Below are 13,849 nucleotides of genomic sequence, written 5' to 3' on the forward strand. Positions count from 1 at the left end.
GTGTGGTCAGTTCTACTTGGAACTGAAAGGTTGAAAGCACTTTTCTTCATGGGTGACAATACTTCCAAGTGATTTTTAAGAAGTCTTCATTTAAACTCAAATGATAGGTTCCAACATTGTAAATCAACTATACGGCAACAAAAATTAAAATGAAATGATAGGTTCCAAGCAAAAGTGGAAAGAGAAAAAGCAGAACAGAAAATGCCAAATATCTAACATGACATTTGTGTTACTCTTTCCAAATAGCTAGTCACGGAATACTTTTTTTTTTTTTTGATTCCCACTCCTTATACACACATTTAAAGTCTGTTCCTACTGCTCCGTACGTGCACTTTCTTTTCCAATCACACTTTCAACCTCTGACCCCAGCCGCAGCGGGAGCCTTGAGTGGCATCAACCCGCACAGTCACAGCCCCTGAGCGCACCGAGGTGTGGGGTGGGGCGGGGGTTATTCCATTCCACCTTAGAACCCTCTGAAATGACGGGCGGTGGGGATAGAAGGACTCACTTGAGTTTCTTGAAGGCTTCCTGGCCCCCAGCCACGTAGTTGCCCCCGGTCTGGATCTGGTCTAGCTTCCGGATGCGGTGCCCGGTCCGCGGGGTGTAGATGTTCCTGACGGCCCCAAAGGGCGCCTGAACGCCGCCCGTCACCTCCTTGAGGAAGGCGTCGAAGCTGGACACCTTCTTCTCGTGGAAGACGAAACGGCGCCCCGCGAAGAAGGGGTCCCCGTTGCGGTACACCAGCACGCTCTTCACGACCGGCTGAGACAAGTGGCTGGACCTGGCGCTGCTGCCGCTCATCTTCCCCACTGGACGCCGCTCCCGCTCGCTTCTCAGCGGGGAGGCACCTCCGCTGCCCCAGCGGCCTCACGGCACACGCGGCGCGGGGTCGCGTCCTGAAACGAACGGGCAACAGACAAGCTCACGGGTAAAGGCGAAGCAAGTGCGTATGCCGGGCTTTCACCCCGCGAAGACCCTGCGGCTGCAGGACACGTTCAAGTATTTCACCAGAGTCTGCACAGCCAATCAGCAATCGCGGTGCGCGCACGACACCTGTTTCACTCGCTACCGGCAGAATCGGGGTGTAACCACCTCTGCACAGGAGCCGCGCGGGGGGCTTGAAACAGGCAAACTTCGTGCGCCCGGGAGGGAGGTGGGAACACACAAACGCACACACACACGAATTATAAAATTATACATGTGATGAAACTTCTTTCCTCGCCTGGCTCTCTCCCCTCTCAATCTTCTGTTTGTTCCCAAAGTAATTAGGGTTCCGGCTGGAATTGCCCAGATTTTTCTTTGCGGAGAAATAAATGCCTAAAGTGCATTGAGAGAGTTTCCTAGACCCCTCCCCCCTCCCCAGATGACCTGCACCGCCCCGCGGCGAAGCTCCCATGGGCATCTTTTGAACACATAGGGCAGAGGCAGGCAATCAAGTCCCAAGGCGGGGGGTAGTGGGTGGGATCCCGGGAGGCGCCCGCGGCCGGAGTACCTACCTACACCCGAGGCCCAGTTGGGGGAGGGGCGGCTCGGGCCGGGCCGGGCCGGGCCGGGCCGGGCGGGGCGGGGGTGGGGCAGGGGCGCCGCGGTGAACTCGGCTGCGGCCGCGCGTCGCTCCCGCTGTTCCTCCAGCTGCCGTTGCCTCTGCGGGCCTCCGTCACCCGGGGCGCGCGGGGGGAACGGAGTTGTTATTTCTCGCCGTTTCCATAGCAACTGCAGCCACGCGCAGGGAGCGGAATCAGTGCACTAGGCCTGGCGCGCTCCTGGATCCCTCGGGTTTTGCCCGCAGCCTCCGGCAGAGACTCGATAAGTGAGTGTTTTGGGAGGAAGGAGGGGAAGCCTGGGAGTCATTATCATGCAGTCACTCTATAAATGGACGCCTACTGGGTGCCAGGCGCTGTGTTGGAAGTTGGGGGATACAGCGGCATAGAAAAAAATCTAATATTTTGAAGTGCCTACCATATGCGTAGCTTTACGCCGAGAAAAGGTTGCCTCAAGAAGGCTAAGTGGCTCTCGGTGCCCAAGAGCCCACATCCATGCCGTTTGTATAGATTGGATCGATGTATGGTAAGATGGGGGAGAGGAGCTTTGAGACCTTCAGTGAAGAGGTGCTTTGTCCAAGCAACTGTGGGACACATATTATGGAAGCAGGAAAATTCTCTTTAAAAAGTTGAAATCTTCCAGCTCATCTCTCCCAGTGTTCCCTTTGTTCCTCCTAAGACGTCCCTACTATGTGTCATGTGCAAATTTCATTACTGGCTGTTCCTAATTCTTCATCTATGAATAAAAATAGTGTTAATAAAAACTACCATTATGGTAGTTAACTACCATAATGGTAGTTAATAACTACCATTAATTGAACACTTACCATGTGCATTGTGTTAAGCACTTTAGGTTATCTAATTTAATTAGATTATCTAATTTAATGTTCACAGCCTTCAGAGGTAAATACTCTCTCCTCAAATGAGGAAACTGAGGCGTAGAGAAACAGAAGAAATTCACCTCAGGTCGTGTGGGAAAATTCAAACCCAGTTTTCTGTGATTCCAGGACCACCTTAACCACCATGTCATACCAATCTGAGAGACGAATGTATGGGACATTGCAATCTGGGGCAGAAATGTTATTATTAAAGTTATTTAATACATCAATGCCTTGAAAGTTAACAGTTTTCAAAAGAAGACTAAAGAGGAGAGAACAATACAGAGGGAAAATAGAAGAAGGAAATTTTGTGAGCTGGTTGTGAAGAATACACAGGTTGAGGGAATGGATGGGGAAAATATCTGTGGGGATGTGCTACCAAGTAGGTGAATAAGACAGAAAACGTGTTTTGAGGGATGAAAGGCAGTAAATCAAGCCACCCCCAGACCACCTAAACCTCCGTACCATCCATACCCATACCAGCCCAGAACAAAATAAAAACATGTGGCCTCTTGTTCAAAAATTATGAATTTCAAGATGGTGGCCACAGAACAATAAACTAAGCATGAGGATCTTCTGAGTGTGAAGCCTTGTCATCAGCCCATGAAGCAGCCCCACATCTGTATTCTGATGCCTCCCCCAACACTATCTCCAGTCCAGATTTGTCTCCTGAGCCCAGACTCATTTATCCATTTGCCTCTTAGACAGTGATATGGCGATAAATGTTTACTGGTTTGCAGGGTGGGGAAAGCCTTGATTCACAGCACTTGCCAACTTTTGTAGTATAAGTAGTGCAAACAAGGCCAATTTCCAGCTCCAATCTGACGTCACTGAAAGCATGAGATGTGCAGTAGCATGTATGTTATTTCCACCATTCAGATACAATAGATATATAACCTCAGAGATAATAGTAAAATGGGGGTGGTGATGAGTTTTGAGTAGTTATTATCTTTATTTTTAATGTAATTTATTTAATTGTATATTTATGCAATGACAATGTTTAAAATTCCTGGAAATGTAACAATTGAGTCGGGGCTTCCCTGGTGGCGCAGTGGTTAAGAATCCACCTGCCAATGCAGGGGACACAGTTCAAGCCCTGGTCCAGGAGGATCCCACATGCCGTGGAGCAGCTAAGCCCATGTGCCACAACTACTGAGCCTGCATTCTAGAGCCTGCGAGCCACAACTACTGAGCCTGTGTGCCACAATTACTGAAACCCTCGCACCTAGAGCCCATGCTCCACAAGAGAAGCCACCACAATGAGAAGCCTGTGCACCAGGCTTATCTATATTTAACAATGGCGGAGAAACAACAACAGAAATAGTCATATATTTGCAGTCTTTCTCTCTGCTCCTTTTGCTTGCTGAATTTGTGTTAGAGCTCTTCTCTGTTATACAGAATCCCAACACAGCAAAGGGAGAAGGATTTCAGAAGCCAGAAAAGTTAGATAAACACTGATCATGGTTATCATCAAAAAGACCACAAATAACAAATGTTGGTGAGGATGTGGAGAAAAGGGAACCCTTGTGCATTGTTGGTGGGAAAGTAAATTGGTGCAGCCACTGGAGAAAACAGTATGGAGATTTCTCAAAACACTAAAAAAAACACCAATTTGAGAGATACATGCCCCCCAATGTTCACAGCAGCATTGTATACAATAACCACGCTATAGAAGCAACCCGAGTGTCCATCAACAGACAGCTGGATTAAGAAAAGATGATCAACAAAGCCAAATGTTGGTTTTTTGAAAAGATTTATAAAATCAACACAACTCTGGTGAGATTAATTAAAAGAATGATAGCATAGGGCTTCCCTGGTGGAGCAGTGGTTGGGAGTCCGCCTGCCGATGCAGGGGCCGCGGGTTCGTGCCCCGGTCCGGGAAGATCCCACACGCCGCGGAGCGGCTGGGCCCGTGAGCCATGGCCACTGAGCCTGCGCGTCCGGAGCCTGTGCTCCGCAACAGGAGAGGCCACAACAGTGAGAGGCCCGCGTACCGCAAAAAATAAAAAAATAAAAATAAATGGGCAAAAGATTCAGACAGCCTCTTAACAAAGGAGGAAATCTAAATTAGCAATAAACATATGAAAAGATGTTTAGCTTCATTAGAAATCAGAGAAATTCTAATTAAAACCTCCAAGATTTTGCCCCCAGATTGGCAAAAATTAAGATATGACAAACCAAAGTCACAGAGGATGGAAAGCAACAGGAACTCTCATCCACCACTGGTGAGACTATAACCTAGAACAACCACTTAGAACCAGCATTTCTTCTACTTTGTAAATACCCTAGAAAAACTCCTGCACATGGTGCATCAGGAGACATCTACAAGAAAGTGTATAGAAGTATTTCTCATATTAAGAAAAGAGACAATCCAAATGTGGAAGAACAATAGAATGGATAAATAAATAGATAACAGACAGTAGAACACCACATACAGCAGTGAAAATGAACTCAACAGCATACACCAACATGTACCAACATGGAAGACTACCCACAAACATAATGCTGAGTCAGAAAAGCAAGGCACAGAAGGATAAATATAGTACATTTTCACTAGTATAAAATTCAGACGCATGCAGAACTAAAGAATTCACTGTTGAAGGATCCAAAATGCTAAAACTATAAAGAAAAGTAAGGGAGAGTGACAGACACAACATTCAGGACAGTGGTTACCTGTTGGCATTGGGGGTGGGGTGGGGGGAATACAGGGGATGGGATGTGGCAGGAGCATTACGATCTATTGTAGGAAAATAGTAATATCTCATTCTTGGACTGGTGGGGGTGAGGGTGTGGTGCACACATGTCTTTGTATTATTGTTAATATTTTCTATCCCTCATATACCTTATAAATATTTTGTTATACATTCAAAATTTAGGCTTTTTTCCCAAAAAAGAGTTGGGATAAATAAGCTTTCTTATTTAGAAGGAAGGAGGAGAAGGAAGAAAGGGAGAGGGGAGAGGGAGGGAAGTAAGAGAAGGGAGAGGAAGTGAGGAGGGAGGGAGAGGAAGAATTGGGATGCTTGTAGGCATTCAGCAAAGGAGAGATTCATGGAAACAATAGCAATTGGGTAGGGCCACCCAGAGGAGGTGAGTCTTGAGGTGGGCCTTGAAGAATTGATTGGATGTGATACAGTGAAGAGATGGAGGAGAAATGAAAGGAGGCTTCATGAGGAAAGGATGATGAGCAAAGACAATATGGGGGAATAAGCCTGGGAAGAACCCAAAAGGCAAATAGTCGTCTCTGACCCAGGCCTGGCTCAGGAGACAACGGGAGGCCTGTGTCTGCTGGGGGAGCCCGTGGTGAAGGACAGTGAGGCTGGATGGCGGAGCCCCAGCAGAGAGGAAGCCAGGTGAAATGAGAGGCTGCCTGAGGAGGCCCAGCCTGTGGTGACCAATGTCCCTCCCCTCTGAGGAGCTGAAAGGGAGAACCTGACCCCCGTGGGCATGCGAGAGCCTCCTGAGTCCCTTAGCCATCTCAAGGAATCCAGGTTTTATACTCCTGCTCTATCAGAAATGCCCCACGGTGGTTGAAGAAATCCCTACTCTTCATCTTCTAGGGCTTAACTATGTGGAATCTGGAATTCCCTGAGAATAAGGAGGCTGCAGGCTTCCACTGCCTTCTCCTCACTGTGATCCTGCACCTGGGCTGGGACTTCCCTGAAGCTCCCCTCCCTGTGGGCTGAGGTTAGAAACCCTGAAAACCATATGCCCAGAGGCCGCATTAGAGTGTGTGGTGAGTTGGGAATATGGCTGTACCCTGAGAGGGATCTACAGAGGATCCCTCCAGCTGAGGGCCCTGTGAGACAGGGCCACTCATGTGGGTGACCCCAACATCAAGACAGACCCTAACATGATACCTGAGCGAGTGGAACAAGTCAACCAAGGGTGGGTTCAGTGTAAAATCCCACTTCGTACAGCTTTAGGGGCAAGGGATGCTCTCTAAGGCAGAGTATAACATAATATAAATAAAGGTATAAGTACTGCCATTTTCTCTGAATGGAATGCTTAAGTACCAGGTTTTTAAGTACAGTTGAGTCTTCCTTGTCATTCAGCTCTCAGCTGAATGTTTACCTCATCAGAAAGGCCTTCCCTAATAACCTTATGTAAAATGTCCCCTAGTCACTGTAGGTCACAACACCCTGTTCTGTTTCTTGTTTGTGGCACTTGCCACTCTGTAGAATGTCCAGGAGAGTGGGACATTGTCTGATCTGTCACTGCTCTATATGAAGTACTTAGAACAGTGCCTGGCATATAGTCTAGCAAATGAATATTGTGTGTGTGTGTAAAAAGAGAGAAAAGGGAGTAGGAGAGAAGAAGGAGGGGAGGAAGGGAGGGAGGGAGGGAGGAAAAGGGTAAAGGAAGGAAGCTGTCCTAGCTCAGGTCTCCAATATGTCCCCTACAATATTCATGTATGTCTGAGCATGTCTGCCAGACTGTTAGACCCACGAGGAATGTGTTTTTATGAAAAACTAAGGCATCACTGGAAAAAAAAAAAAAAACTCATCCTAAAGTAAAAAGCTGTAAGAGAAGTAAACCCAGTAACAAAGGCTAGATCGTGGGAGAGGGGCAATCTGAAGTTTAGCATCTCACCTGTCAGGTTCCAATCCCCATGTCATTACGGGGAATTGGATGTGGCTATCAGTAAAATTTGAAATACATATTTCACTATAAATTCTATAAAGCATTGAGCACAAACAGCTCTTCTTTTATGCTGTGTGTAAAATATAATCTGGAAGCGAGATGGAGAAGAGAGGCTTTCTGGTGCAGGGAGCAGAGTCACCTTGGCGGTGCCTCCCTGGACCCTGTGGACTGTAACGTAGCATCCATGGCGCTGGGACCTGGCAAGAGACAGCATCACCTCACAGAGGCAACGGTGTACAGGTGGCAGTACCTGGCTTCACAAGCAGTAGAGGCCTCAGCAGGAAATAGCACCAAAAGGAGCTAGAGCAGGAAATGAGGAACATGCAGAAGCTGGGCAGACTTAAGAGCTCACTCCCTGGGAACTCTTCGAAGTAAATGCGGGAAGTTTCAGGGGGACAGTTATGGGATGCACATGTATGCTTCATAGGAAGCAAGAACCTGCCAAGCTGTGCCTTAATAATTTTGACCAGTTTTACCCACTGGCCTGATATGACCTGAGAAAATATAGGGGTTTGAGATCTTGAAAGTGAGAGAGGTATACTCAAAAAAATTAATAGAACTTAGTGATGTTGAAAAAGACAAGAGAGTAACTATTTTAAATATCAGTGTGGGTTTTTTAAAGATAAGAAACGCCTCTGTATTAGAGAGTTTCATCCAGAGATTCTGAAATGCAGCATCACATCTGCTTCACGATTGCTTCACAGACATACCACTTCTGTAGATCCCATTGTAAGAGGTATGATTAATGAGATTCCTTACCCTGTGACTAACCAGTGCAAGAGTCTGAAAGCCCTCCTCCCTTGCTTTAGGTTGGGTTAATTCTAAGGCATAAAGTATACTTCAGAGCTCCCCTGTGAAATCACGTTGAAGTGGCCCTCAGTGGGATACCGCCTGAAATCATGCCCTTACCTGGCTTCTTACCAATTCCTTTAAATGCACTTTTGTAATAAGTCACTATATACAAACCTATGACCCTACCCCTTCTGACTCTCTAACCTCCAGTCCTGGACCTTAGCTGCCTACCTAATGCATGCACACATTCATTCATTCATTACCAAATACTAGCTCAGAACCTACTCTGGGCAAAGCACTATTTCTCATTTATAGAGTATAGTAAATATTCTGCCCTTTCTCCGCCTTCTGTGCCCTAATTTCAGCTTCTTAAAAGGATTCCTGTCATATTGTATTAGAACTTACCCTAATGATAATTACCTCTTTAAAGATCTCCAATTACAGGCACATTCTGAGGGAATGGGGCTTAGGACTTCAACATATGAATTTTTGAGGGGTACACCTCATAACATCCATTATTTGTAATTCGAGTAGTGCCAATTCTATCAAATCACCACTCTCCTTATTTTACATATTGTTTGTTCTAAAGAACGTCTAGTTATATCTGTTAGTTATACCCATTCACTTCTTTTTTGGGAAAGTGGATAGACCCATAGGTTTTAGAGTGAACCCAAGCTGAGTTTAAAGCTGGTGGTGAATGAAAAACACTAACCATGAAATGTCTCAACGAACCTATAAATGCTAGCTCAGTGGCATGAGGTACCAGTAAAGGATGCAGCAGAACTGGAACTATAGCGACTTTCAATTCTTTCAGTCAAGTCATTACCAATTGACTTACTCTTTGATTTGTTTCAGTGCATCTGTTGGCAATATACATCATTTGTATCATCGATTTGTTTTGTTCTTATACACTGTAGTTTCTGGAAACCGAAGAACAAAGTATTACACTATTTTACAGAAAACCTTGAGACTTGATCATTTATGACAACTGAGGACTAGAGCAAAGAGCTTGGCTTTTTAAAGGGTTTCTGCCTCAGCTTGGGAGGTGTAGGAAGCTGCTAGGCTGACTTGGCTTGCCTGCAGGACTGCTGGAAGCTGATGTAATGTTGATACTTTTCTTTGAGTAATTCCCCTTACAACACAATTTACTCTGTCCTACAAGGAGTTTGTTGTGACACTTTGATTCTTTAAACAGAAAAGCTATTTAAACAAAGCAATTTCTCCTCCATGGTGATTTAACTGTCCAACTATAGGGAGGGGGAAAAAAAAAAAACTTTCACAAAACTAGGCAACCTAAGCTCAAAATCCTTTCAACACTTCATGCAATTCTCCATTCCCTTCACTTACAATTAAATTATTTGCATCACAAAAATAAACTCAAAATGGATTAAAGGCCAGACACTATAAAACTCTTAGAGGAAAACAAAGGCAGAACACTCTATGACATAAATCACAGCAAGATCCTTTCTGACCCACGTCCTACAGAAATGGAAATAAAAACAAAAATAAACAAATGGGACCTCATGAAACTTCAAAGCTTTTGCACAGCAAAGGAAACCATAAACAAGACCAAAAGACAACCCTCAGAATGGGAGAAAATATTTGCAAATGAAGCAACTGACAAAGGATTAATCTCCAAAATTTACAAGCAGCCCATGCAGCTCAATATCAAAAAAAACAAACAACCCAATCCAAAAATGGGCAGAAGACCTAAGTAGACATTTCTCCAAAGAAGATATACAGATCACCAGCAAACACAGGAAAGGATGCTCAACATCACTAATCATTAGAGAAATGCAAATCAAAACCACAATGAGGTATCACCTCACATCAGTCAGAATGGTCATCATCAAAAAATCTAGAAACAATAAATGCTGGAGAGGGTGTGGAGAAAAGGGAACCCTCTGGCACTATTGGTGGGAATGTAAATTGATACAGCCACTAAGGAGAACAGTATGGAGGTTCCTTAAAAAACTAAAAATAGAACTACCATACGACCCAGCAATCCCACTACTGGGCATATACCCTAAGCAAACCATAATTCAAAAAGAGTCATGTACCACAATGTTCACTGCAGTACTATTTACAATAGCCAGGACATGGAAGCAACCGAAGTGTCCATCGACAGATGAATGGATAAAGAGGGTGTGGCACATATATACAATGGAATATTACCTAGCCATAAAAGGAAACAAAATTGAGTTATTTGTAGTGAGGTGGATGGACCTAGAGTCTGTCATACAGAGGGAAGGAAGTCAGAAAGAGAAAAACAAATACCAAATGCTAACACACATATATGGAATCTAAAAAAAAAAAAAATATATATATATATATATGGTTCTGAAGAACCTCGGGGCAGGACAGGAATAAAGACGCAGACATAGAGAATGGACTTGAGGACACGGGGAGGGGGAAGGGTAAGCTGGGACAAAGTGAGAGAGTGGCATGGACATATATACACTACCAAACGTAAGATAGCTAGCGGAAAGCAGCCTTATAGCACAGGGAGATCAGCTCGGTGCTTTGTGACCACCTAGAAGGGTAGGATAGGGAGGGTGGGAGGGAGACGCAAGAGGGAGGAGATGTGGGGATATATTTATACGTATAGCTGATTCACTTTGTTATAAAGCAGAAACTAACGCAACATTGTAAAGCAATTATACTCCAATAAAGATGTTAAAAAAAACAAAAGTCCCTTCCTAGCCAAAAAAAATTATTTGTGTCACCCTCAACAAGACTTTCTTCGATGCTGAATTAATAAAATTGTTAGCTCATCTTCTTCAACTTGACTCTACAAAGTGGCCAATACTTTTGGAATGGTTTCACTATGCCAAACTAAGTTCTGTTTTTCTACCTCCCAGTTCTCTATTTATATGCATAATCATTAAGTAAGTAGGTATAACTATCTTATTTACGTTAAGTCAGGAGTGATGTTTATAAAATGAATATCTTTATTATAAGGAAATAAATGAAAAAGAAATAAAGCCAAAGCTTAGTAGTCAGTTGATACCTCCCCCCAGACCCCACAGCCCAAAGAATTCAAGGTCCTCTGGTCTCTGATGGGCTCGCTGCCTCTCCAGGTTGTTATCAGATTTCATTAAAGTGAAAATTAGAGTAATGCATATCTGAGGTTGATTTTTTTTGTTGGTAGACTGTGCTAATCCTTTTGTAATTCAGATTTGGGGCAATAGAACCACACAGTGAATGTGGCTTGGCCCTGTCTCCAACATTCCAGGGGCTTCTTTCATATCTTCACACTACTAACGGGCTACATTTCTCCACAGACCTTAATTCTACACAACCTCAGAAGAGAGTTTTTCTTTTCTTTCCTTTTTTTAATTCCAAAATGAAAATCACTATCCTTTAACACCAACAAGTATGCTTTGATGGCTAGTTCTCTGCCTCTACCGTCATTAAAAGGTTACTTCTGTGAAAACCTTAGATGTCCACTTTGGACTAACAGTTTTTGAGTTAGTGTTTTAAAGGATTTTCTTTAGGTCACTGATAGTTACTGAGGTAAAACAGTATTATCCCTTAGTACCTGGGGGGATTTGGTTTTGTTTTCGGATTCAATGTGGTAAGCCACAGTGAATTTATTATAAATAGAAGACTTCCATGAAGGAAAACTACCCCCTGCTGTGAACAAACCAAGAGAGAAGTTAACCATTACAAAGTAACAATTTTGCAGGAAATTATGTCACTAATACAGAAGTTATTGGTTAACTGCAGTCCAGTTTCTGGATTAATGGAGGGAGCTGCTTTAGGGAACTATGATGTTCTGATGTTATTTAAAGTTTGGGAATTCTAATTAAAAAATTTTTTATCAGTCAATAAGACCACGACCAGCATAGGAGATAGTATTATTAAGGCTAGACAGTCTAATGTTTGCTCCTCACATATATCGGTTTCTAACTTAATTATAAACTACAGAAGTTTCAGTGATTGCACAATATAACATTTTTTCAACCCTCTGTTTTATGACCTATTTGATCACTTCCCAATGACATGTTCAGATAGAGCAGCAAAACCATACTGAGTGCAGATTTGAAAAGCGCTTCTTAAAACATCTATGTGAGTGGATGACAAGGCTTAAATACCATATAAGTTAAAATGCAGTAAAACCTTTCCTGATAAGAACCCAGGGAATTCCCTGGCGATCCAGTGGTTAGGACTCTGCGCTCTCACTGCTAAGGGCCCGGGTTCAATCCTTGGTCGGGGAACTAAGATCCAACAAGCCATGCGGCGCAGCCAAAAAAGAAAAAAGAAAAGAACCCAGCACACCCTGAACCCTGCCTAACTGACTTTTTCCCATGATTGACTCAAATTTAATCTGAAAGAGACAAATGACAAAACAATATCAGAAACTTACTTAAGCCAGAAGGAAGAAGAGAGGAAAAAAAGAAACAAATAACTACATTACATTTATTTTTACATTACATAAAAGATGCACATTTTTCCCCACCACCTTTACATCTCTGAAATCGGGATGTGCCTTACAAAGTCCTACACTTGTCCTTGACCAGGTGATGTATTGTGTGAGCAGGTAAGAACCTGGCCATACTGTTCACAGTGTCACCACTTGAGGTATGTTCATGGTTGGTACCTCATGTGTTACGTTTAACTGATTTTTTAAATGAATTTTTTAAAGACTTTTTTAAGATTAATTTTTTTAAGATCATACCATGGTTTAGCATTGAAACAAAAAAGTTTTAGAAATGCCATGATATTTTGCTTACATTTTCCCATTTATATACAAGAATGTCATGTGATAAAGAGCTATGTCTAAATAAGTCTAAAAGAGCACTTTCAATAAGTATATAATTTTTAAAATCTATGTTATAAGAAAGCATTGTATCATCATTTAATTGAATTTAATATTTTTCCTTGTTAGGGGTACATAAAATAACAGTGCATCTTGCAATCATGTTACTGAATTGGTCTTATGGACCCTGACTTGGGCCCTAGCCCAGCCAAGGCCTCCTGTTTCTTTTCCTATTCAGATTCACACGGCCAATAATGAAACTGATGCTGAGACTAAAACAGCGCAAGCTTTATTGAATGGCCATTCAATGGCTGAGAATGGAAGTGGAAACTTAGTTCACAAATCAACTTCTCGGTCCCGGCAAGATTTTTAAAGGTAAGGTTAATGAGGGAGAGCCCTATGTATTGGTTTTCTGGGAATGGGTGGGGTTCTTCCTGGAACTGGACTGCCATCTCTGTTTCTTCCTTCTATGGTCCTTCCTGTCTTGGCTGCCAGTAGGTGTGTCATTTAAAATGCTAATGTAGGGACTTCCCGGGTGGCGCAGTAGTTAAGAATCTGCCTGCCAATGCAGGGGACATGGGTTTGAGCCCTGGTCCGGGAAGATCCTACATGCCGAGGAGCAGCTAAGTCCATGCACCACAACTACTGAGCCTGTGCTCTAGAGCCTGCGAGCCACAACTACTGAGCCCACATGCCACAACTACTGAAGCCCGCGTGCCTGGAGGCCGTGCTCTGCAGTAAGAGAAGCCACCGCAATTAGAGAAAGCCCGTGCGCAGCAACGAAGACCCAACACAGCCAGAAATAAATAAATTATAAAAAACAAAGTAAATAAAAAATAAAATAAAATAAATGCTAATGTAGTACAATGAACATATAATAGGGCTCAAGGTCTGCTGGAGGTCGGGTCTTCTGCCATCTTGGATTTGGCCGGTTGTTCTAATCAATTCTGGTGGCCTCTTGTTTTTCTCTTCTGGTGGTTTCCCATAAGACAAAGATAACACTTGCCCACAGCTTACCGTCCCTCAGGGAAGGGAGAGGGTTAGAGCCCGAGGCTAACAGCCATGGTAACAATCCCAAGTGTCTTAGATTGGAAGAAGTAGTGTCATTCCAGTCGGGACGGTCACTACTCATAAATCTCTCCAACAGCTTTACGTGTACAGCTGGAATGCCCCACTCCAGGATCTTCCCTGACAAGTCTCTGCCCTAGTTGCCACCATCATTTCCCCACCACCAA

General features: G+C 43.7%; 1 protein-coding gene across 1 annotated transcript; it reads right to left on the reverse strand.

Moving 5' to 3' along the window:
• Nucleotides 1–449: 449 nt before the first annotated feature.
• DCDC2 (doublecortin domain containing 2) lies at nucleotides 450–1,537 on the reverse strand. Its single transcript, XM_089918407.1, has one exon. The coding sequence runs from the start codon at nucleotides 799–801 to the stop codon at nucleotides 505–507; it is 297 nt and encodes a 98-aa protein (XP_089774533.1). The 5' UTR covers nucleotides 802–1,537; the 3' UTR covers nucleotides 450–504.
• Between the last annotated feature and the right edge of the window lie 12,312 nt (nucleotides 1,538–13,849).

The sequence above is a fragment of the Delphinapterus leucas genome, chromosome 10, assembly GCF_059928025.1.
Source record: "Delphinapterus leucas isolate spDelLeu-1000000601 "Yukka" chromosome 10, BTC_Dleu_Yukka2, whole genome shotgun sequence".
NCBI lineage: Eukaryota > Metazoa > Chordata > Mammalia > Artiodactyla > Monodontidae > Delphinapterus > Delphinapterus leucas.

Excerpts from the sequence above, each read along its gene's own strand:
- DCDC2 (XM_089918407.1), bottom strand. The coding sequence starts at position 801 with ATGAGCGGCAGCAGCGCCAGGTCCAGCCACTTGTCTCAGCCGGTCGTG.